The 24,861-nt window shown below is 37.2% G+C and overlaps 1 protein-coding gene across 2 annotated transcripts in view; it reads right to left on the reverse strand.

Annotated features, from left to right (window-relative positions):
• The window catches only part of nutf2 (nuclear transport factor 2), an 82,196-nt gene continuing 57,335 nt past the window's right edge, over nt 1-24,861 (reverse strand). For both annotated transcript variants that reach the window (XM_028809618.2, XM_028809619.2), the window contains 2 exons: nt 2,575-6,576; nt 1-2,529 (listed from right to left, as the gene is read on the reverse strand). In XM_028809618.2, coding sequence (XP_028665451.1) covers nt 6,463-6,576 — 114 coding nt within the window. In that variant the 3' untranslated portion in view covers nt 1-2,529; nt 2,575-6,462. The remainder of the gene's footprint in view (nt 2,530-2,574; nt 6,577-24,861) is intronic.

Consider the following 24,861-nt stretch of genomic DNA (forward strand, 5'->3'; position numbering starts at 1 on the left):
CAAATGCAGTCAGCAACTCTGACATAACCAATGACTAGAAATCACATAATGTGACATCAGCTAAAAGTAAAGTGAAATAAATACAGATTGTGATTTACAATCAACATTTGGTTACAAAACAATCTGTGTTAAAATGAAACCTTACCGTCATCACAATATCTTTACCAAGTTTCACTCAGTTCTATTCTTTTTCTTTATGTCACAAAGTCCCTTCAGCTAGATATTTCTAACAGAATGAAAAAAATAGGTCCATCTGATCTCAGTTTACACTGAAAGCTCCAAACTGACAAAAGGTGATGGGCCTAACAGTACCTTAGTTATACTCCTTTGTGCATGTCTGGCAATTTGTGCATAGAAGAAAATCACACTATCCCTAGATGGTAAAAATTCTTGTACATTTATATACACAATGTGGTTTTAAGATTTAGTGTCGCAAATATAATACACCCCAAACCACTCTATTCCAAAATTGAAGCAATAGACAATGCTTAGAATCCATTAGCAGAATTTCATTTTGGGGATAGGAGGATCTACTGCAAGCTCAAGGATTCTGAAACTAAAGTTAAATTAATTTCCTATATTTGTTAAAAAAATGTATAACTGTTAGGAGGTCAAACTCTCCGACTTCATTGTTAAGGGGGGGGGGGGGGGGTCTACAAATAAATACAGACCTAACTGAACCACATTTGTGATTACTGAAAAAATTCCTATGCTCTTAGATTCAAAACTGCATAAAGGGACTATGCCATGTCCAATAGTTATGCATGGTTATCTAAAATATTTTAAATTTCCGGTTGAGCACTCAAAAGAGGGTGAATATGATTATGAATTGTGTAATGTAACTTGGGGCTGCACGGTGGCGCAGTGGTTGCGCTGCTGCCTCGCAGTAAGGAGACCTGGGTTCGCTTCCCGGGTCCTCCCTTCGTGGAGTTTGCATGTTCTCCCCATGTCTGTGTGGGTTTCCTCCCACAGTAAAAAGACATGCAGGTTAGGTGCATTGGCAATCCTAAATTGTCCCTAGTGTGTACTTGGTGTGTGTGTATGCCCTGCAGTGGGCTGGCACCCTGCCTGGGATTTGCTCCTGCCTTGGCTCCAGCAGACCCCCGTGACCCTGTGTTAGGATATAGCGGGTTGGATAATGGATGGGTAATGTAACTTTGATGGATGCAATTTAGCATATAAATTTACAATTGTGATTGTATCAATATAAAGTTTCTTAATGTACTCAATCACTCAAAAAAATTCTGCTGTTTAAATTTTTGATTTAAATAAATGTGGAAACCATATATCCACCTACTTGGTACATTTGTATAAACTTCTACATATATCCCTTTATTAAAAATATCACTAAAATGAGGTGTACGGTACTGTTGATGTAATGCACACACATTCTTTTAAACTCATTAGTTAACTTCATTCAGCGATTATAGCCATTGACAACCTATTCACATCAAAATCCTTTACAGATGTCTTAAATCTTATTGTATATAATCTGGTTATATACAACAAAACTAGCATCAATAATGAGCATATTAAGGTTAAAATAAAATAATCTAGTCACCACTAGAGCACATGGTAACATGTTCAAAGTATTGACAAGCTCTCTCTGTACAATACTGTAGTACAAAGTGGGCATTGTCCTTTTTCTTTGGCACAGCACTTGGAAGAGTTTCACTTAAGTTGTACATATAATCTGAAATCTTTGCTTGCATCTTTAACGAACCAAAGAATGTGTTTCTCTGTGGCACTGAAGGAGTAAGCCTCTTAAAAGGATGAAAATTCTCCAAACTATGTGATAAGACAGCATCAGTCACTGACCAATGACTATAATTCAGTTTAGCCAAACCTTAATTGACAAACATGTGTATCAAATCCCAACCAAGTGGCTAGACCTTTGTGCACCCAAGAAACTAACTACTATATATTCAGCTCCTCTCTCTGCATCGATTCTGCCAAGGTACAAATTTTGCTCCATAGCAGAACATCCTAATTCGACCTGCAACAAAGGCATGAAAACAGACTCATTCTCTTTGGGAATGCAAGCCGTTCACAACTCTGTGCAACATAAGGGCAGGATTGCTAGCTCAGAGATCCACATTGACAAGGAACTACTAGGCAAAGACAACAAAGTCACTCCCTGACAAGAAAAAGACTGCATAATTTAAAGTCTAGCTTTTAAATGTTTTAATAAATTAAAAAAAAGAAAAACAATAAAGAAATGTACCCTTATTCAAATTGTTTGTGCAGCTGTGCCTACTTTTACTGAATGAACAATTTTAAACTAAACAGTTGAGATCAACTTCAATATTAGCAGATGTGACTGACATTAACCAGGAGGACAAAAAAAAGTAGCAGCTGTAGTAATGATCAAAATGAAGCCGTGTGTGTGGGTGTAGTTTGGCGAATATATGAAGGGATGACTTTTAAAAGCTCTTGAACTGGTTCTGGTAAAAGATTTGATAATCCAGGAAGGCTAGGCAGAACTTCTTCCAGACAAGCTATTCTTAGCAAGGGTAGGGAAACTTGGACCTACACTTGGGATAACATTGAAAGGGAGGAGTATTTTGAGAAAACCCAGTGAATTAATCCTCCTCCAAGATAGCCGTGCCAGAAGCAAGGCCAAAAGATGGACAAGATCCAGCCAGAGGTGTGTAGAAGACAGGGACGATGCCTCAGGACTAGCGTACTGGGGTGGTGGTGTTCCCTATTTTATATATATATATATATATATATATATATATATATATATATATATATATAAAAAACTTCTTCATATTGTGTTATTCAATAATGCAGACAGAACAAGAATCAGCATCTCCAAATCAAGATCATTGTACTCTCTTGCAAAATAGAGGCTTGTTGTGCAGGAAAGAAGTTATTACATTCACAAGTAAGGGTAAAAGTGATCATGATACTGACCAACAGTGAAGTTAAACTGAACTGTGAGCTAATTGACAAAGGTGTTGATTGAAGAATGTGTCTACATGTCCATCCTCCTGAGCTCTAAGCATTAAATGGAATAATGAGATTACAAGTAACAGTGGCTGAAAAAAGGTTCCTGAACATATTTGTGGAGTAGTAGAGTTGGTCTGTGGACAGAATTAAGCCACTTCAGTGGTTTGGGTTTGTAGTTAGGGTTTGTTAATTAGTGTTGTCTTATTTTAATTCTTACTTGTCTTTTTTTTCTCTTTTCTTCATCATGTAAAGCACTTTGAGCTACATTATTTGTATGAAAATGTGCTATATAAATAAATGTTGTTGTTGGTTTCTCCTTGGACACCTCCCTGGGAGGTATATGAGGCATGGGCCACTGGCTGAAAACTTAGGGGCAGACCCAATTATAACAATGGCTTGTTTTTTTATATATATAGCAAAACTTTTGTCAGTCATTAAACCACCCAACTGTTTTTCTTCTCACTTATCCATCAATACTTTGCTCTAACAAACATTTTTAAGTACCCGTCAACCTGAACTTGTACAATAAAATTTGCTTCTCTGTAGATGAAAGAGAGCTGTATAAAAAGCTTCTGCAATGCCCCTTACTGACCAAAAAAAAAATACACCCAATGTTACAGTGAAATGAATACAAAGAAATCACACAGAGTTCAAACATCAGTGCATTATACAATACTACTTGAAATATATTTACACAGAAACACACTTCTGTAAACCTCAGTGTTGTTGATCAAAAGATAAAATAAATGAAAGTCTAGAAAACTTGGGAGTCAATATCAATCAATAGTAAATCTGTTTAATGTATATCTGTCGTGCACTAACTTACTAGTATGATTTTGAACTTTTCCAGTCATTCACTTGATCTGCGTTTTGAGCTTGTTAAGCATCATAAACCAGTTCTACATACTGTTAATACTGTTTACTAAAAGTAGAAATCACAATTGTTTTTTTTACCTTAGCAAACAAATTAATCTGTATATCTTTGTTAGTGCTGTAATATGGTCTATATTTCCTTAATGACACTGTTACAGGGGTGTACATCTACCACTGAGATAACCCAATAGCCAAAGGAGTAGTGCATTGTCTGGGGGAACTGCAAAACTGTTAGAAGTAACAACTGTAATGTAAAGTAATTATGAGTGACAGACAAGATATAAAAGAGAAAAAATACTTGCATGGTTGAACATCTGAGATTGATTAGTATTATGGTTTTTGTTGTACATACATGATATAACATTATAATTCAGAAAATAGTGTTGTAAATATGAATTACTGAATTATATTCCTTTTGACCTATGGCTCTTACTTTGGGGGAGCAGTATCTATTACAAATAATTATAATGTAGACTTAATATTTACAGAACAATAAATGAAAAAATTTCTAACTCATAAATTCCCAAAACAACAGCTTCAGTAAATCTGCAAAAGAACATCTTCACAATCACCCAAAACCATGTTGCAATACACCTTTACCAGCTTTTCTACAAAATGTTTGCTTTCCAGAACCTATTTTTATGTACTGTAGATTTTTTTTTTGAAGATTGCAATTGTTCATTTCTAAGCAGAAAGCAGTTTACCAGCAATTAAGTGTCTAAGACTAAACCTGTAAATTGGCTTAAAAATATGAGCTATCAGTAAAGAAGAAAAATAAAAATGTCAATTATATATTGGACACAGCAAGAATGATGAAAGAAAGTCATGGCAATAAGAAAGACGACTGGCGAGATACCAAACTTATGGGCAAAATGTTAAACAATAGTGCAACCTTAAACGATGAAAAATTTGTTGCATTAAATTCTAATATATGAATAACAAAGTAAGTTGCAGTTCAATCTACGGTATATGCAATTTGTTGTTAGCAATGTACAATTATCTCAGATAGGTATATTTTGAAAGTTTGCTCCAAAAAAATTAAGGAAACCTTACTCCTAATTTAGCAAAAACACGGCACTCTGGGGGGAAAAAAATAAACAGATAAGGCAAAACAAGTAATAACTTCTGAGCTAATGTTTGGAGCCACTCCAATAACAAAATGTAAAAAAAGGCAAATAGTACATCTAAGACCTCTGTTCATTCCTAGGTTCTCCAAGAAGTCATTTTTGTTATAGGTAATGTCAATATCTTTAAAAATCATCTAACTATATTTTAAAAAAAAAATGAAATAAATTACAAAAATGAGGACATATTTCGAGTTATACTGCAAAATAAAGTTACTGTGGCAATAAAAAAATATCTAGTACTGCAATGCTGCATTATATTTAAATATTAAATCAGTTACGAAAAATACTAATTGGTACTTATTTTACCAATAGTTCCCCCTTTCAACTATATTACCATGATGCACAAATCCAAAAAACTAGCATGACAGCTTAGGTGTTAAAGCCTCACGTCAAAAAAGCTTGTTAAAGCAACCAGACGTCATGCAGAGCGGTTACGGGGATGCATCTGACTGGTTTCAACTAACATAATTTGCATGTAAGGGCTATAATATAAAAAAAAAACAAAAAAATTAAAAAAAAAAAAAAAAACCTTTCTTATAGTTTGTTAAAGCTTCTGCTATATATAAACATACACTATTCGTCTTACATCTTCTTTGCTTGTTTGTTTTGCTAGACATTTTTGGTTGCATGTAAATGAGCAAGTTATTCAAATTCAGAAAATTTAACAAATGATACACTTTCACAAATTGCTGCACACTAAAAAATAAAAAGTAAGTGAAACTGTAAACAGCAATTAACCATAACTGACATTTGTTGGCCATTTTCATTTTTTGCTTGACTACTTTCTCTTCTTACATGTGTTTCAAGTTGAATTATTGTAGCTTGTCAACAGTTCTTAATATATGTGGGTACATAAATATTATCAAAAGGAAATTAGTTTGGAAATAAGACTACAATATGAAACAATGACTGCCACTGGGATCAGGGGGTTGTGACGACTGGATACATAGCCAAAAAATGTAGAGCCATTGAAATAAATTGGAAAAACAAGGAAGCAAAACAATTCCCGCATTAAGAAAATGTCAAGGTTTTATTTTGTATCGTGGCTTCAGTATAGTATGGACAAAATGAAAGAGCTCTGGACTTAATACAGGTAGCTAATATATTGGTTCTTTGGATCACTAGAGCAACCTGTCAGTACATTAAAACAGAAAATAAAATATAAACCCAGTATTTTATTCTCTAAGGCATGCTGGCAACAACAAACAACTGGAAAAAAATCAAATTAAAACAAAATTGGTGAGCCAAACCAGTGCTGTAGGATGAAGCTGAAACAGCTTCCAAACATCATGCACAATGACTGAAGATTTCCCACAATATACTGTAGCAGAAGAGCAAAAATGACAGATCTGAAAAATGCAGAGGCCAGATTTCTGCATGGGCATTTCATTTGTTAGTTTTTGTGTATGATATTTGGAATCTCAAAGAGGTGGTTAATCTCAAAATAGCAGGTGGTGATGGATACAGGGGCTACTTTTCTTGTCTTCCTTTTTGCATCAAGTGCATTTTAAGTAAAGTTGTGCAGTGAAAGTCGGAACATGTCATTGGTGCAGACCCAGGAGTCATTGATGTGTTTTAGAAGGAACATCTGGTGGAATCCAATGACTGGATCTTCATCAGCCTAAAGAAAAATGAAAATAAATTAGCATTAAACTACTTAAAAATAGAGGTTAAGTAACACCTGAATATTAATATATGCAACAATTTAAGAAATAACATCCAATGATGTAAACCTTCAGCTAAATCTTAAAAATGCATATTAAATTAAATGTAAAGAAGCTTGTATATTTAGTCTGAACAGAAACATTTAATGTATAAATGCTGTTGAAGATGGAAAATATATATTGTTAACATAGCAACCTATATAACTTACTATTAAGTAAATGTGAGAATATTAAGCAATTCCCATTTACCAGAACTAGGGATACTGTACATTAAGAATATATAAAAATAAATATTTAGAAATAAACATACAGAACTTTATTTGTCCCTAGAGGAAATTTGGCTTTTTTACAGAAGCACAATAAACAGACAGACAGACATATTGATATGCAAACACAGACTATGGTCTGAACACACACACCAGAAAGAGTAAACAGGGAAGAAAATTTAAAAATTCTGACTTGGCAGTTAGTCACAGAGAGGCATTAATACACATCTACTGAATAATTTGTGGGCTAAAAGTTCTCATTGTTAGTGTGTCAGAGAGAGGATTTGCAACATTGTTCATAATGGTATGGTTTAATTTTAAATTCTCTCCTTCGCTACTACCTCCAGTTGGTCAAGAGTGCATCCCATAAAAGGGCAGGCTTAGTTAAGTAGTTTGTTAATTTGCTGGGCCACTGTGGAAATAATTTTACTGGCCCAGCACACAATAGTGTAGAAAACTGCACAGGCCATCAAACAGTTGTACAAGTTGTAGAATATGTGAAGGATGTCATTTCTCACATTAAAGGAATGTAGTTTCATAAGAAAAAAAGAGCCTGCTCTGTCCCGTCTTATAGAATTCCTCTGTGTTATGAGACCAGTCCAGCCTGTCTATAATGTGGACAGTGAAGTGCTTCTACAAGTGGACCACCTCTTCATCCACTCTCTAACAAGTGACCAGATATAGAGACTGTTTGGTGAAGCGAAAGTCAATAACCAATTCCTAGGTTTTGCTAATGTTGAGTTGTAGGTAATTCTTTCTGCACCAAGAAACCAAGTTCTACCTCTGACTCCTATATTTTGCCTCATCCTCCTTATAGATACATCCCATAATGACAGAATCATCTGAGAATTTCTACAACTAATGTGAAATGCTGTATATATATATATATATATATATATATATAGATATATATAGATATATAGATAGATATATAGATACAGTGGAACCTCGGTTTGCAAGACGAGCAAAAATTTTTAATAAATTTTAACTTGATAAATGAGCGAGGTCTTACAGTACGAGTAGTATGTATACACTTTGTCTGCTGAGCGTCATGTGATCACAACTGAGCTGATGGTTCTTCTCTCTCTCTCGCTGCGGGATTGTGGGCAATCGTCTCCTATTCTCCGTCTGAGTCGGCGTGCCTCACTCATAGTAAACATCCATACAAGCATATACTGTTTACTACAGCATTAGCATTGTGACTGTGTGTGTGTGCTCGCTCGCTTGCGTGTGTGTGTGTGCTGTCACGTGCGAGTCCCCGTCTTGCACCCTAAAACACGATGCTGAGTCTCAGTACTTTAGCAACACCAGCTTTATTCAGCTTGAAACAGCAACAGCACAGTTATTTATACACAGACACAGCAGTCAGGCAGGGCCCTGCACATTTATAATGTTCCTTGTATCACCCATCGACGGCAGGCACTTATAGCATGTCCGCGATCTTTTCGGATTCGCTTTTACGGCGAACTGCTACAGCGCTGGGAGACTGCGATTGCTTTGGAACGCTCTTCCGCGTGTCGTCCCGTTGGGTGCAATCCAAGAAGAGTTTAGAAAGTCACTCACATCAGCCATGATTCTTTTCAAAGGTAAAGTGCAGGTTAATTTGTTTTATGTATTTTTACTTTATATTTTGTATTAATCATTTTTATATGAATAGTATTGGGTTGTGGAACAAATCATCCGAGTTTCCATTATTTGTTATGGGGAAATTCACTTTGATATACGAGTGCTTTGGACCACGAGCACGTTTCCGGAACGAATTATGCTCGCAAACCGAGGTTCCACGATTGATCGATCGATAGATAGATAGATAGATAGATAGATAGATAGATAGATAGATAGATAGATAGATAGATAGATAGATAGATAGATAGATCGATCGATAGATCGATAGATCGATCGATAGATCGATAGATCGATAGAGAGAGATAGAGAGAGAGATAGAGAGAGATAGATAGTTCCCTCTAAATAGGGATGCCTGGATAGTGTTGAAAGCACTTGAAAAATAAAAAACATAATCCTCACAGCACTGCCAGCTTTGTCTGGGTAGGAATAAGCCTTGTAGTGCAAACAGACAACTGTATCCTTCACTCCAATCCTTGACTGACAGGCAAACTGCAGTGAGTCCAGGTGATCTACCACAAAAGGACCCATGGACCAGCCCCTCAAAGGTTTTCATTATGTGAGACAAGTGCCAGTGGTCTGTAGTTATTAGGTGTAGAGCGCCGGCTTTCTTTGGAACAGTAACAATGTAGGATGTTTTCCACAGCAGCAGCACTTTCTGAAGCCTTAGGGACAGAATGAACAGGTGACAGAGGATACCACAAAGTTGTTCAGGACAGGCCTTAAGAAATCGAGGACTGATTCCATCTGGTCCTGCAGCTTTTCCTGTGTGTAGCTTTCTTGGTTGTCTCCTCACATGATTTTCAGTTATGGACAACCCATACTGATAGTTAAAGGTGGACTCATCACTAGCTGTTCCGTTTCAAGCTGTATCAGTTGTCGATGTAGTTGGGATGGTGTGGAGAGACTGGTCATTGAAAGAAGGTGACAGTGGGAGAGAAAATCTATTAAAAATTGGTTCTGGATGTTAGCTTTGTTCACATCCTCTTCTAGCAACTGAGCCCTGGATTGCTTGAGTCTAATAATCATGCCCAGTCCATTCTAGACATCTTTCATTTTATTTTGAATGAGTTTGTTTTCTATTTTAGCTCTGTAAGCTTCACTTTCTTCAAGTAATGTTTTCTTCAGCAGTTGTTGAGCATCCTTTAGAGCATCATTGTCATCAGATTTGAATACTCTCTTTTTCTTATTCAGGAGACCTTTTGCCTTTTTAGTAATCCAGGGTTTGCTGTTTGGAAAGCAACACCCGGTCTTTGAAGGTACAACAGTGTCGATACAAAAGTTAATACAGTCTGTGATGCAGTGACTGAGTCCCTTCCATATCATCCCCATGTGACCTTAGACATCATTTTCCTGGTCTGTCATTTGGAACCAGTCATCCAGAGACATTTCAGCCTCCAGCCTTCATGCTCCAGTTCCCCACTATCCTGGTGATAACAGGTTGCCATCTAATAAGATGAATCAGGTTGTGGTCAAATATGCCTAAAGGAGCCAGAATTTTACACTTAAAGATTTCTTTAACATTTGAATTGACAAGTCCCAACTTAGTTCTTTCCTCGAGTGGAACACTTAATTACTGAAAGCTAGAGAATAGAAATGAGTCTTCAATCTAGTTCAATTGAAAGTGACTCCTTAATGTAATGAGGTAAAGAGTTCCACAGATGAGGTGCCACAGCTGCAAAAGACCTGTCCACCTTAGTTTTACACTTGTGTGAGGGACACACAGTAGATCTAAATTCTCTGGGTGGCAGGTGTAAAACACAATTCTGATAACAGGCAGTAGGATACCCATGTAATGATTTAAAAACTAACAACAAAATTTTAAAGTCAATTCTGAAACTAACAGGCAGTAAAGAAGCTAATATTGGTGAAACAGAGTTATCTTTTGTTGCCCCAACTAAAAAACAGGGCAGTCGTATTCTGAACCTGAGTATTAGGGATTTGCTGATCCCAGAATACAAGCCGAGAAAAGATAAAAACATGGGTAGCTTTCTCAAGATCCCAAGCAGATTAAAAAAAAAGGTTTGACCATGGCTAAAAGATGAAGCTGAAAAAAGCAACTCTTGACTACAGAGTTAACCTGTTTCTCACAAGAGACGTTACTATCAAAAATGACACCAAGATTACAGACTTGAGGATTGCAAAAGTCAGTGAAAGAGTCGAGAAGTTCAAAACCAATCAGAGTTTTGCAGGGGAACCACATTTAACAGGAGCAGTAGATGAGAAACAGGAATTGAAAGACACTTGAAAGTGTCTACTAGTAAGATATGACCTGAACCAGTTATGAGCAGCCCCTTTAAGCCCCACCAGATGTTCAAGCCACAACAGCAAGATCTCAGGGTGAATTGTGTCAAAAGCTGCAGAAAGGTCTAGGAGGACAAGGACTGCAGGCCCACCCAAGTCAGTAAAGAGGAAAATGTCATTAAAGACTTTCAAGGAGGGCTATCTCAACACTATAAAAACGCCAAAAGTCATATTGATAGATATCAAATAAATAGCAATTGGGAAAAATCGGAAGAAAATTAGCCAACACTCCAGGATCTAAATCTGGCTTTTTAAGACAAGGTCGCACCAGTGCATGTTTAAAAAATGAGGACACAACCCCCTCACTAATAGAAACATTGATAATAGCTAGCAAAAATCAAAAGATTCCAAGACAAATGCCATGAAGTACGTAACCAGTAGGAACAATGCCAGAGCGGACAGTATCAATTTTGCAGACAAAGAATAAAAAAACTGCTCACATGAAAGGATAGTACTATATAATCCTGTCTCTGAATCGGGATAAACAGCAAAATTAATTGCATTAAATAAGACCCTAGGTTTATTAGAATGAGAGGATACCAAATCAGCAAAGTAATCACGTTGAGATTTCTTAACTGCATCCTGGAAATTAAACAGAAGTCCTAAAAATCTGCTTAGATACAATCAACCTATCTTTATTCCAATTCTGTTCAGCAAGTCTACAGGCGTAGCAGAGCTGTCATTTAGTGCCATTAAGCCAAGGAGGTGGTCTTCCCTTTTTGCAGCGTATCTTGAGGGGAACAATTGAGTCTAAAAACATTTTACATGATGAATTTAAAGATAAGACAAAATCGTCAATACTATCACACTGGACCTGTATATCAAAACTGGAGAATATGGCTTTAAAAATAGATATATTAGAAGAATTTATAAAGCAAGAATAGTGTGGGACACTGTAAATGGTCTATAGGATGACGTTGGAGATCAAGAAGAGGAAGAGAGTGAGGGCAGAGCCAAAGATCAAATGGTGGAAGTTGAAAAACGAAGATTGCAATGTTGAGTTAGGGAGAAGGTAAGACAGGCACTGGGTGTAGTGAAGAGTTACCAGACAGTTGGGAAACTACAGCAGATGTAGTAAGGGTGACAGTAAGAAGGGTGCTTGGTGTGACATCTGGACAGAGGAAGGAGGAAAAGGAAACCTGGTGGTGGAATGGGGAAGTACAGGAGAGTACACAGAGGAAGAGCATGGTGAAGAATAAGTGGGATAGTCAGAGAGATGCAGAAAGTAGACAAGAGTACAAGGAGATAAGGCACAAGGTGAAGAGAGAGGTGGTGAAGGCTAACAAAAAGGCGTATGATTAGTTGTATGAGAGGTTGGACACTAAGGAGGGAGAAAAGGACTTGTACCGATTGGCTAGAGCCAGACAGAGGGACCCAGCTGGGAAAGATATGCAGCAGGTTAGGGTAATAAAGGATAAAGATGGAAATGTACTTACAAGCGAGGAGAGTGTGTTGAGAAGATGGAAAGAGTACTTTGAGAGGCTTATGAATAGAGAGAGAGAGAGAGAGAGAGAGAGAGAGAGAGAGAGAGAGAGAGAGAGAGAGAGAGAGAGGTTGGATGATGTGGAGATAGTGAATCAGGAAATGCAACGGATTAGCAAGGAGGAAGGAAGGACAGCTATGAAGAGGATGAAAAATGGAAAGGCCATTGGTCCAGATGATATACCTATGGAAGTATGGACGTATTTAGGAGAGATGGCAGTGGAGTTTTTAACCAGATTGTTTAATGGAATCTTGGAAAGTGAGAGGATGCCTGAGGAGTGGAGAAGAAGTGTACTGGTGAAGATTTTTAAGAATAAGGGGAATGTGCAGGACTGTAGTAACTACAGGGGGATAAAATTGATGAACCACAGCATGAAGTTATGGGAAAGAGTAGTGGAAGCTAGGTTAAGAAGTGAGGTGATGATTAGTGAGCAGCAGTATGGTTTCATGCCAAGAAAGGGCACCACAAATGCGACGTCTGCTCTGAGGGTAGTGATGGAGAAGTATAGAGAAGGCCAGAAGGAGTTGCATTGCGTCTTTGTGGACCTGGAGAAAGCATATGACAGGGTGTCTCGAGAGGAGCTGTGGTATTGTATGAGGAAGTCGGGAGTGGCAGAGAAGTATGTAAGAGTTGTACAGGATATGTATGAGGGAAGTGTGACCGTGGTGAGGTCTGCGGTAGGAGTGACGGATGCATTCAAGGTGGAAGTGGGACTACATCAGGGATCGGCTCTGAGCCCTTTCTTATTTGCAATGGTGATGGACAGGTTGAGATTAGACAGGAGTCCCCGTCGACTATGATGTTTGCTGATGGCACTGTGATCAGTAGCGATAGTAGGGAGCCAGTTGAGGAGACCCTGGAGAGGTAGAGATATGCTCTAGAGAGGAGAAGAATGAAGGTCAGTGGGAACAAGACAGAATACATGTGTGTAAATCAGAGTGAGGTCAGTGGAATGGTGAGGATGCAAGAAGTAGAGTTGGCGAAGGTGGATGAGTTTAAATACATGGGATCAACAGTACTGAGTAATGGGGATTGTGGAAGAGACGTGAAAAAGAGTGCAGGCAGGGTGGAATGGGTGAAGAAGAGTGTCAGGAGTAATCTACGACAGACATGTATCAGCAAGAGTGAAAGGGAAGATCTACAGGATGGTAGTGAGGCCAGCTATGTTATATGGGCTGGAGATGGTGGCACTGACAAGAAAGCAGGAGACAGAGCTGGAGGTAGAAAAGTTAAAGATGCTAAGATTTGCATTGGGTGTGACAAGGATGGATAGGATTAGAAATGAGTACATAAGTCAGCTCAAGTTGGGACAGTTGGGAGACAAAGTCAGAGAGGCAAGATTGCATTGGTTTTGACATGTGCAGAGGAGAGATGCTGGATATATTGGGAAAAAGATGTTAAGGATTGAGCTGCCAGGGAAGAGAAAAAGAGGAAGGACTAAGAGAAGGTTTATGGATGTGGTGAGAGAGGACATGCAGGTGATTGGTGTAACAGAACAAGATGAAGAGGACAGAAAGATATGTAAGAAAATGATCCATTGTGGCAACCCCTAAAGGGAGCAGCCGAAAGAAGAAGAAGAAGAATAGTGTGGGGCACAGCTTGTAGTTAGTAACGTTAACAGTAACATTCAAATTCATCGTTAGAGAAAAATGATCAGTAAAAGGAACATCACATATCAATATTATTAACTGAAATAATACATGTAAGAACAAGATCAATGGTGTAACCAAGAGAATAAGTTGGAGCATTAAAATGCTGGATAAAGTCAAATGTGTCCAATAATGATAAAAAGTCATTAACCAAAGGTTTAGACTGACAACAAATGTTCATGTTAAAATTGACAACAACAAGTACTTTATCATAGTACAGCGTAATATCAGCCAAGAGATGGGAGAATTCAGAAATTAAAATATCAATTACAGGAGGCTTATAAACCACATCACACAGCATAGGAAGAGCTACACACTTCGAAAAGTTGCAGTTCAAAGCTACTAAACAAACCCTTTGTAAGGCACCGACATAAGAACATATTGTTAATTACAGTGGCAATGCCCCAACCCCCTCCCCACCCCACGCACGACGAGACAGCCAAGGAGTGTTCAAAAATGAATAACCTGGTGGTACCAAATCAGTAAAACATGAATAGTCACCATTAACAATCCAGGTCTCAGTGATGAGAAAGAAGTCCAGTTTCTTACGGTAATAAAGTCTTATAGGATAAGACTTAATAGACGTACAGTTAGGTCCATAAATATTTGGACAGAGACAACTTTTTTCTAATTTTGGTTCTGTACATTACCACAATGAATTTTAAATGAAACAACTCAAATGCAGCTGAAGTGCAGACTTTTAGCTTTAATTCAGTGGGGTGAACAAAACGATTGCATAAAAATGTGAGGCAACTAAAGCATTTTTTAACACAATCCCTTCATTTCAGGGGCTCAAAAGTAATTGGACAAATTAAATAACTGGAAATAAAATGTTCATTTCTAATACTTGGTTGAAACCCCTTTGCAGGCAATGACAGCCTGAATTCTTGAACTCATGGACATCACCAGATGCTGGGTTTCCTCCTTTTTAATGCTCTGCCAGGCCTTTACTGCAGCGGCTTTCAGTTGCCGTTTGTTTGTGGGCCTTTCTGTCTGAAGTTTAGTCTTCAACAAGTGAAATGCATGCTCAATTGGGTTAAGATCAGGTGACTGACTTGGTCATTCAAGAATTTTCCACTTCTTTGCTTTAATAAACTCCTGGGTTGCTTTGGCTGTATGTTTTGGGTCATTGTCCATCTGTATCATGAAACGCCGCCCAATCAATTTGACTGCATTTAGCTAGATTTGAGCAGACAGTATGTCTCTGAACATCTCAGAATTCATTCGGCTGCTTCTGTCCTGTGTCACATCATCAATAAACACTAGTGTCCCAGTGCCACTGGCAGCCATGCACGCCCAAGCCATCACACTGCCCCCACCGTGTTTTACAGATGATGTGGTATGCTTTGGATAATGAGCCTTCTCCATACTTTTTCTTGCCATCATTCTGGTAGAGGTTGATCTTGGTTTCATCTGTCCAAAGAATGTTTTTCCAGAACTGTGCTGGCTTTTTTATATGTTCTTTAGCAAAGTCCAATCTAGCCTTTCTGTTCTTGAGGCTTATGAGTGGCTTGCACCTTGCAGTGCATCCTCTGTATTTACTTTCATGCAGTCTTCTCTTTATGGCAGACTTGGATATCGATACGCCTACCCCCTGGAGAGTGTTGTTCACTTGGTTGGCTGTTGTGAAGGGGTTTCTCTTCACTATGGAAATGATTCTGTGATCATCCACCACTGTTGTCTTCCGTGGACGTTCAGGTCTTTTTGCGTTGCTGAGTTCACCAGTGCTTGCTTTCTTTCTCAGGATGTACCAAACTGTAGATTTTGCCACTCGTAATATTGTAGCAATTTCTCAGATGGGTTTTTTCTGTTTTCGCAGCTTAAGGATGGCTTCTTTCACCTGCATGGAGAGCTCCTTTGACCGCATGTTGTCAGTTCACAGCAAAATCTTCCACATGCAAGCACCACACCTCAAATCAACTTCGGGCCTTTTATCTGCTTAACTGATAATGACATAATGACGGACTTGCCCACACCTGCCCATGAAATATCCTTTGAGTCAACTGTCCAATTACTTCTGAGCCCCTGAAATGAAGGGATTGTGTTAAAAAAAATGCTTTAGTTACCTCACATTTTTATGCAATCGTTTTGTTCACCCCACTGAATTAATGCTGAAAGTCTGCACTTCAACTGCATCTGAGTTGTTTCATTTAAAATTCATTGTGGTAATGTACAGAACCAAAATTAGAAAAAGTTGTCTCTGTCCAAATATTTATGGACCTAACTGTAGAAAAGCTTGCTGCCGGACAGGCTTGGGTGAGCGTGCAAAGGTTAGGAGCATTTACTTCCCTAGAACACACAAGGAAAGAGTGATTCCGCCTTGCAAATGAGAAATTAAATCCAGTATACAGCACCCAAGAGCCAGGGTCAGTGTCTTGTACATGAGAGGATGGGTCAAAGACACTCTCAGGCATCAAGAATCCAAGCCCGGTGATGAAAAGTTTGGCCAGCAACCCTTCCGCATCGGAAGTGTCTGCGTCTCCTATGGGCACTGAGCTCAGTCATACAGGTGAACACCGGCGTCCAGTTAAAGAAGTCAGGAGATAAATAAAACAAGGGTGGAGGTTCAAATAAGGTCCCACCAGAAGAAGAAAATTGAAAAGAAAACATACAAGAAAAGTTGTTAAGTAAAGGAATGTGATCATAGGACAGTAGCCACTGGGATAAACTAACAAATAAAGAGGAAATAAAAATATAATTAAGACAAGCAGATGGCCAGCCACACCCATCGACTCATCTTTATAATGTGTTATCAATTAATCCCAAGGATACAGATTCAGAGGACAAATAATACAACTAACCAACCAGTCAATAAATAAAGAAATGTGTATTGTGCAGAAACTGCAAAATGAATTTAAAGGAGTATCAGCATTTAGTTTGGTGTATCGGGAGGAAGCACTGAATTGCCGGATACCTATGCCACTGTACCTATTATATCCACTGTGAGACCAGAAAACTCATCCATCTTATTTTTGAGCATTTGAACATTGCTTCTTACAATGGATGGCAGACTAGTTCCAAATCCTTTTCTCCTTGTGTTTACTCTTGCTCCAGCACACTGCCCCCTTAGTCTTTGAACAAACAACTCTGATGGTACAGTGAAACTGGGCCTTCCCCTGCCTTTTCGAAGAGCAGTCAAGACAAGCTTGGGGTTGCATTAACGCATACCACTGGTAAATTTAAAATCTATTTATCCAATTTGTAGTGGCTACTTGCTATCCGTGACAAGCCAGATTAAATCTAATTTTAATAAAGACTAGTAACTAGTAAAAGTACAGAAACAAAAAGAAAAGCAGAGAGCATGGAGCTTCTGTAAAAAGACTGCTGCTTGCACAGCACCCAGAAGTGTCTTATATGTAGCTTTATACATTATATAAAGCATAACACAACAGATTAATCTAGTATTGTGAAACCACAAACATTTAAAATATGCCATACAAATATTAGTGAAAGGAGTTTCAGAAACACATATTTCCACATTCACCGTTTGTAAAATAGAATTTATATCTCTTCATATGTTGGCACCCTGGCTTCAATGGGAGAAATATCCTACATAATGTGTAGCTAAAAAAATAAAACTTAAAACAAAATCCATAACTCATCTTACTTTGCTAAAAGAAATTTAGGACATTATTGACATGTATTTGTATGTTATGCAACAGTTTCTGTTCTAGATATGAAGCGATCCATTTATACATTGATGAAATAAATAAAATTACATGCTAGTAGTGGGGAATAAAATAAATCCCAAAATTAATCATGTCTTCAATCACACTCAAAAGTTAATAGGAAGAAGAATTGCGCATTCTAAAAGTAACACATTGTTACCAAAAAAAAAAAAAAAAACACAAACATCAGTGTATACTGATAAAGCAGTAAGTATCCGCACTAAATACTATAGAATAATACAATAAAATGTATTTCTTTCTTCACATGCAAGGTTATAAAACACAGCAAATATGTTACAATTCAGGGATGACCATTTACTCATCTTCCTAACTCATTTAATTAGTTAAATGCCAAAATGTCCCATTATCTCCAACAGATAACTTCTAAATCCTGTCTTTGCCTCGACTTTAACTAATGTACATATGTCAGTAGGTATTTCAAATAGTCATGATCCAGATGTCACCTCTCCATTTAAAGAGTTCACTGATTTAACATGATTTTTATAATACAACTTTGTGCTACTCATGCACCTTTAATTGCTTGTGACCATTGCCTGGAGGATGGAAATGTGTCAACATAAACTTTTAGTTCATTTCCAATGTTTGTTTCCTACACGTTGGCACTTGCCATCTTGTTCTTGTAATTACCAGTTTCTGTGAATGTAATAGAGATTAACATAAAATACTAAATACTGTCAAAGACAACTCTAAAGCTGCCAATGAGCAGTATATATGCCTCACCCTGGTTATAATTAGCATAAATGAGCTCCCAAAGCAATTGGGTTTAAAAAAAAAAAAAAAAAAAAAAAACGATAAACACACATATTCACATGCATCTGAGCAGATTTCCTCATTTTCTTTCCAAATGTCTGAAGGAAAACCTTTCCTACACCCACCAAACATGCATGAAAGGCTGGGCCCTAATGTATCACTTTGCTTATACTGTATTACATTTAATTTAGTAGGTTCAAATTAAGTTTCAAACATAGTCCATGATCTTTTGAATTGTTTTTGCTTTATCCTCTGCATTTACAGATCCATGACAAACTCTTCCAATTACTTCATCATATGATAACATTTTCCCCATATCTGTAATATTGCTCTCCTTAACCCCAGCTGTGTATTGTTTAAAATGCATCATCATAAAAATTATTCTTCTCATTTATGTTGACTGTTTCACAACAGTACATGGAACTGAGGTAAGATTTAATGGTTCAGTAATTCCTGGGGATCCAATTGGTTTTCCTTTGTTTGGGATGGAGTCAAATGCATAATTTTCCAGTCAAAAGACTGTAAACCCATTTCCCATTTGTTTTGCCTAGAACTAGCTGGTTACTTCTTAGGCCTCATCCACACATACCCAGGTATTTTTTTTTAAATGGGAGTTTCCCTCTGTTTTTTAAAAAAAAAAAAAATCCAGTCCAGATGCACAATTTTTTTTAAAAAAAAAATCTCCATCCAAAAGAAAACACAAAAATCTGCCATCAAGTCCACGAAACAGGCATAGATAATTAAAGGAATGTCATTTAGATTAATGTCAATTTCACTTTTTTTTTTTTTTCAAATGTGAGTTCAGCATGAAATTTGCAAAAATATGGGCGTTATAAACACTACCTGCAATTTCATTACAACATCAATAAATGAACACTTGTAATGCCTCGTATTTTAATAGAAAACCTCCCCTTTCTGTTCAAATAATCCATGGAATGTGTGGATGGCTGCTTTATTTCTACAGGAGTCCTGGTGAAATCCTGCTACGAGTTTCTCTACTTGGACTCTGTAACAGGTAATTGTATATACACAGGGTCCAAGTGGACTGTAATTGCTTCACACACTTGCCTAAAGGCATTTCCCATCTTGCATAATTTCCTCTCCCGTCTGCTAAATAGTAGAGTGTGCAGGCAACTTTTTTACAGTTGCCTTTCCTTCGATGTTCGGGTGAAGCAGCTCACTCAAAGACAACAGCGATGTCCTAGAAAAACGAAAATTCTCTTGTCATTCTTCAGCAACAACTACTTTGTTCTTAAAGTTGTCTGTGCCATCAGAGAGTTCGATGTAGCAGTGATCTCGGTAGCGCATTCTGACACCTCTGCTGCTCAATATAGTGATAAAGTAATTGTAAGTTTAAATGTAAACATGTGAAAAATCCTGTTAAGAAGATTAGCTCCTGCACTAGTTTAGCTAAGTTCGTAATTACACAAATATGTTTCATGTAAAGAAAAAAAGATAATGGCACACACACTGGCGTTACAAGACAAAAACTCGTTTTCCCTTTCTACACATAAACAGGGAGGATGGAGTTTCTAAACATCTTCACCATGGAAGGAGTTTTTCCAAAAGGTCCACTTTCAGGGTCCTAAAACGCAGTGTGGACAAAAAGACAAAATCCATACAAAAAGCTATGTTTTAAAAAATACCCGGGTACATATGAACAGAGTGTGTCAGGTTACTTATACAGTGTGATGCTGCTGCAATTTTTAATAATAATCTTGGGATAGAAAGATCTCATCATCTTGGTTGGTGGTAACAGAAATAAGAGATGATACATATACTATGCAATAAATCTTTAATCTGCTTATGAGAGTAGTTTGTATTATTTCTGCTATGTAAAACATTGTGAGCAAATATCAACCTTTAGAAGCATAATTCAAATTTGGCACAGCACAGAATGAAGTAGTCATTTTAGAAGAGTAGTAAAGAGAAATGCTATGATACTAGATACTGGGTCTGAGGATAACTGTATTCATTGGCAACATCACAGCTGACTTATTGTTAAGGCTTGCACATCATGTTTCTTTGAATATGAACACCTGTCCAGGGTGTTATTTCACAAAAAGGTAACAGATCTGCTGGATTCCTGGTTATAGACAAGTACTCTTTTATGCCTGTTTCTGTTGCACAAATACATCCCTTTCAAGAACCCATTTGAAAATGATTCTTACTTCTTCACAGTATGGTTGCTTCCGATTCCTTTCCATTTTTTTCCCTCTCTTGCTCTATGTATTATGTTGTTCAGTGGTCGGCTGAAGCTCTTACCAAGCACACACTGGTCATGGCTATTAAGAGCACTCAACATAAAGAAAAAGTAAAAAGTGACTGGCAAATAAAAGAATCACCTTAAGAAAGAAAAAAACTTGAACCTTTTACAACAACCTAAATTCTAAAGTGCAAGGTTCCCTCTTTCATATTTCTAGCAGTTTCAAAAGAAATTTGCATTTCTTCCCTTTCTTTATCAAAATCTTTAAAACTATAAACTCTTAATTGGCAGTACTATATATATATATATATATATATATAATAAAAACACAAAACAAAACTTCTCAATTTTCAAAATGCAAATAAAATACATTAGTCAAGCAAGGTGCATAAATACCAGCATGCATGTTACCCAATTGAAAGGGATCAAGCAGTGCAATTTCTTACTTAAAAAAGGAGGGTTGATCTCCAAAAAGATACACCTATACGTTGTGAAGAGCTAGCCTGAAGACTTCGTTAGTGCAGACCCAGGCATTGTTAAAACCTTTCAACAAAAAACTTTGGTGGAACCCTAGGACTTGGTCATCATCTGCCTAGGTATAACAATAAACACATACACAAAAAAAAAATAACTTTCTCAAAAAACTGGAACTCAGCAGCTCTCAAACTCAAATTACAAAAGGTATGGGCAAAAAGAGGTTAGATATGAAAAACACTATATGGTTATAGAAAAGAATCACCCCCTTTCGAAATATTCCCATTTTTTGCTTTACTGTATAGCCTTAAATGAAAACACCAAACCAATATTTTTTCCAGCTTTACTTACTCAATGCAATCTACAACATCCAAGTGAAAGATATCACAGCTACAGTTCAGAAGAATTTAGAAAAATAAAAAACAAGAAATACTGAGATTAATAAAGGATCACCCCCCTCCTAAACAATATTTATAAACTCAATCAGGTGTAAGTGCCAACTATTTCCATTGCAGACCATGGTTACTGGCTTCCATCTGTGATCAATTGTAACCAGTGTGATTAGTGAAGCATAAAAACAGCTGTTCACGGAGCATTCCCTTGCTTTTAGTGCAACTGACGGCAAACAACAGACTATGGGTGGCAATCCACTTTCAAAAGATCTCGGGGATAAGAGTTGTGGACAGACATAATGCAGGAGATGGGATACAAAAAAAACCTCAAAGGTTTTATCAATCCCAAGGAGCACAATAAAGTCCATAATAAAGAATTGGCAAGTGTTTGGTACTACTAGGACCCTCCCTGAACCCGGACGTCAAAGGCCAGCTTTGCCAGAATGCACCTTAAAGATTCTGATACAACAACAACAACATTTATTTATATAGCACATTTTCATACAAAAAGTAGCTCAAAGTGCTTTACATAATGAAGAAAAGAAAAATAACAGACAAAATACAAAATTAAAATAAGACAACATTAGTTAACATAGAAAAGGAATAAGGTCCGATGGCCAGGGTGGACAGAAAAAACAAAAAAAAAAACTCCAGAAGGCTGGAGAAAAAAAATAAAATCTGTAGGGGTTCCAGGCCACGAGACTGCCCAGTCCCCTCTGGGCATTCTACCTAACATAAATGAAATAGTCCTCTTTGTAGTTAAGGTTCTCATGGATGCCAAGTGGAAAAAGGTCTTATGGTCAGATGAGACACAAATCGAACTATTTGGCCTCAATACCAAACGGTACACCTGGCAGAAATCCAATGCAGCTCACCATCCACAACACAGCATACCTACAGTAAAGCATGGAGGTGGCAGCATCCTGTTGTGGTGGTGTTTCTCTGCCACAGGGCCTGGGGCTCTCGTTAGGGTAGAAGGAAAAATGGACGGGGCAAATACCGTCAAAATCTTGAGGAAGAACTGTTTCCCTCTGCCAGAAAGTTGAAGATAGGCAGAATGTCCACCTTTCAACACGACAACAAACCCGAAGCACACAGCAAAATTGACCACACAATGGCTGAAGGAGAAAAAAGTGAAGTCCTCATGTGGCCCAGTCAGAGCCCAGACCTAAATCCCATTGAAAATCTGTGGAAAGATTTGAAGATAGCAGTCCACCATCCAATTTGACCGACCTTGAACAGTTCTGTAAAGAAGAGTGGGCAAATATTACTCAATCTAGATGTGCAAAGCTGATAGAGAAGTATCCCAACAGACTCAAGGCTGTCATTAAAGCAAAAGGTGGTTCAACAAAATATTGACATTGGGAGGTGATCCTTTATTGATCTCAGTATGTCTTGTTTTTGATTTTTTATAATTTTTCTGAACTGCAGCTGTATCTTTGACTTGAATGTTATAGGTTGTATTGAGTAAGCAAAGCTGGGAAGAAATATTTTTTGTGTGTTTTCATTTAAGGCTGTAAAGCAAAGAAAATGGGAATATTTCAAAGGGGGTGATTCTTTTCTATACTGTAGGTAGGTAGGTAGGTATGAAAAGCAATATATAATACAGACAGACAGACAGATAGAACTACTTTTGTAGAATAAAAACAACAGTTTAAAAAGTGCTAAAATCAAAGACTTGTCAAAGGCTTATGCAGCTTTCCAAGTGCTTTCAGACAGACGGTACATCCAAGTTGCCGAGTCAGAACTTCCAGGTTAACACTATCAATACAAGATGGAGAATTCAAACTAAACAAAGCTACCAGAATTGTCTGGGTTATGATGCAACACTAACCTTTCAACTTTGTCAATTGTTTGAAATAAAACATATAACTTGGAGAATCCAAGATGTTGTTTCTGACTGAATTGCATTGGGAGTAAAGTGATAAAACATTTAATACATTTATTTTGCCATTTTTTTTGCAGACCAAGCAACAAATCAACAGTGACCTTGTGTTTCTCCGAAAAGTCAGACCAGAAATTCATGTGAACGCAATGAAGTGGGAAGATGAAACATCACAACTCAGAGCTCCAAACAATCATAGAGCACATGAACGCAGCATTACTTAGTCAAGAAGATGTTTTTGCAGTAATGTTGCTGTCACACAGTATGTCAAGAGTTATCACAAATATTCCACTGAGTCTCAAGGTCAGTAGTGACCTTTAGTGTTAATGTGTACAAATCAATAACTGTAAATCATGCTTGCAGGTAAATTACACCAATAGTTCACATTTAATTTAGTCCTGCATTTCAGGGGTTGAGGCAACTATTGCTTTCACATTTAAGGAAATCTGTACACCATGTGGGCTGTGCTGTTATCTACTAACTCCAGAAGCCTGGATTTGAATTTGCACTCAGTCACCAACTGTGTGAATTTTGCACGTACAGCCCAAGCACTTTTTCCTCCCAGAATGACTACCTAAAAACCTTCTGTACTAGAAATACAAATTAGATCCAGGCACCACAGACACAGACTTTCATACTACAGTATGTGCACTTTATGAATGTCAGGTGTTACACTGCATATTTTACATTGCAACAGACTGTCATGCCCACTGAAAGATTATGTGATACAAAACATTTTGGGGGGGAAAACCTTTCTAGCTTCACATGTGAATATGGTTAGTTCTATGACTGATTAGTTAAATGAATGTTTATAGTCTTAGTTATCATATGAACAAGACATACATAAACTACTATACCTATTAGACTTTGTATTGTGTACAATGTTCTTTACAGCATTATTACTCAGAAGACATTCAATTGTAGGTGCAGCAGCTGATAATTCACAGATAGCAAAATGGCAAGACTGAAATGATAGTATATTAAACAGCTGAAAAAAGTGGAAAAGCCAAAATCATTTAACAATTATTGCTTGTGTACTTTTGATGGTGAAGGTACAAAATACAAATATTTTACTGCCAAATAAGTCTATATAATTACTGTTGGCAAAACAGTCTTTTTTGCTTAAAAATCTTTTCACATATCAATTACTTTTTAAAATGTTGACATACAGTGCAATCCAGTAAGTCTATTACAGTTTCAGAATGTGCAACCATACTTATATTAAAACTGTTACCCTTTCAAAGTTAGTTTAGAATGATGCAATTAAATATTATAAATTATGACTAAAGAACTGTACGCCCTGGGTATAAATTTTCAAGTATGGCCATTATCTAGCCACTCTCATCCTGGTCTTGGATATACTAATTTTTTCACTTGGAAAGACAGTAATTGAAGCATGGATAAGTTCTGTATTTTTGAAGTCTAAATTAATTCTTCACAAATACAGTATATATGCTTTTGCCATGTAAAATTGTTTTCTTAAGTGCTTTACATAAATTTAAGAAAATATTATGCCCATTC

This window comes from Erpetoichthys calabaricus, chromosome 9 (assembly GCF_900747795.2).
Source record: "Erpetoichthys calabaricus chromosome 9, fErpCal1.3, whole genome shotgun sequence".
Classification (NCBI taxonomy): Eukaryota; Metazoa; Chordata; class Cladistia; order Polypteriformes; family Polypteridae; genus Erpetoichthys; species Erpetoichthys calabaricus.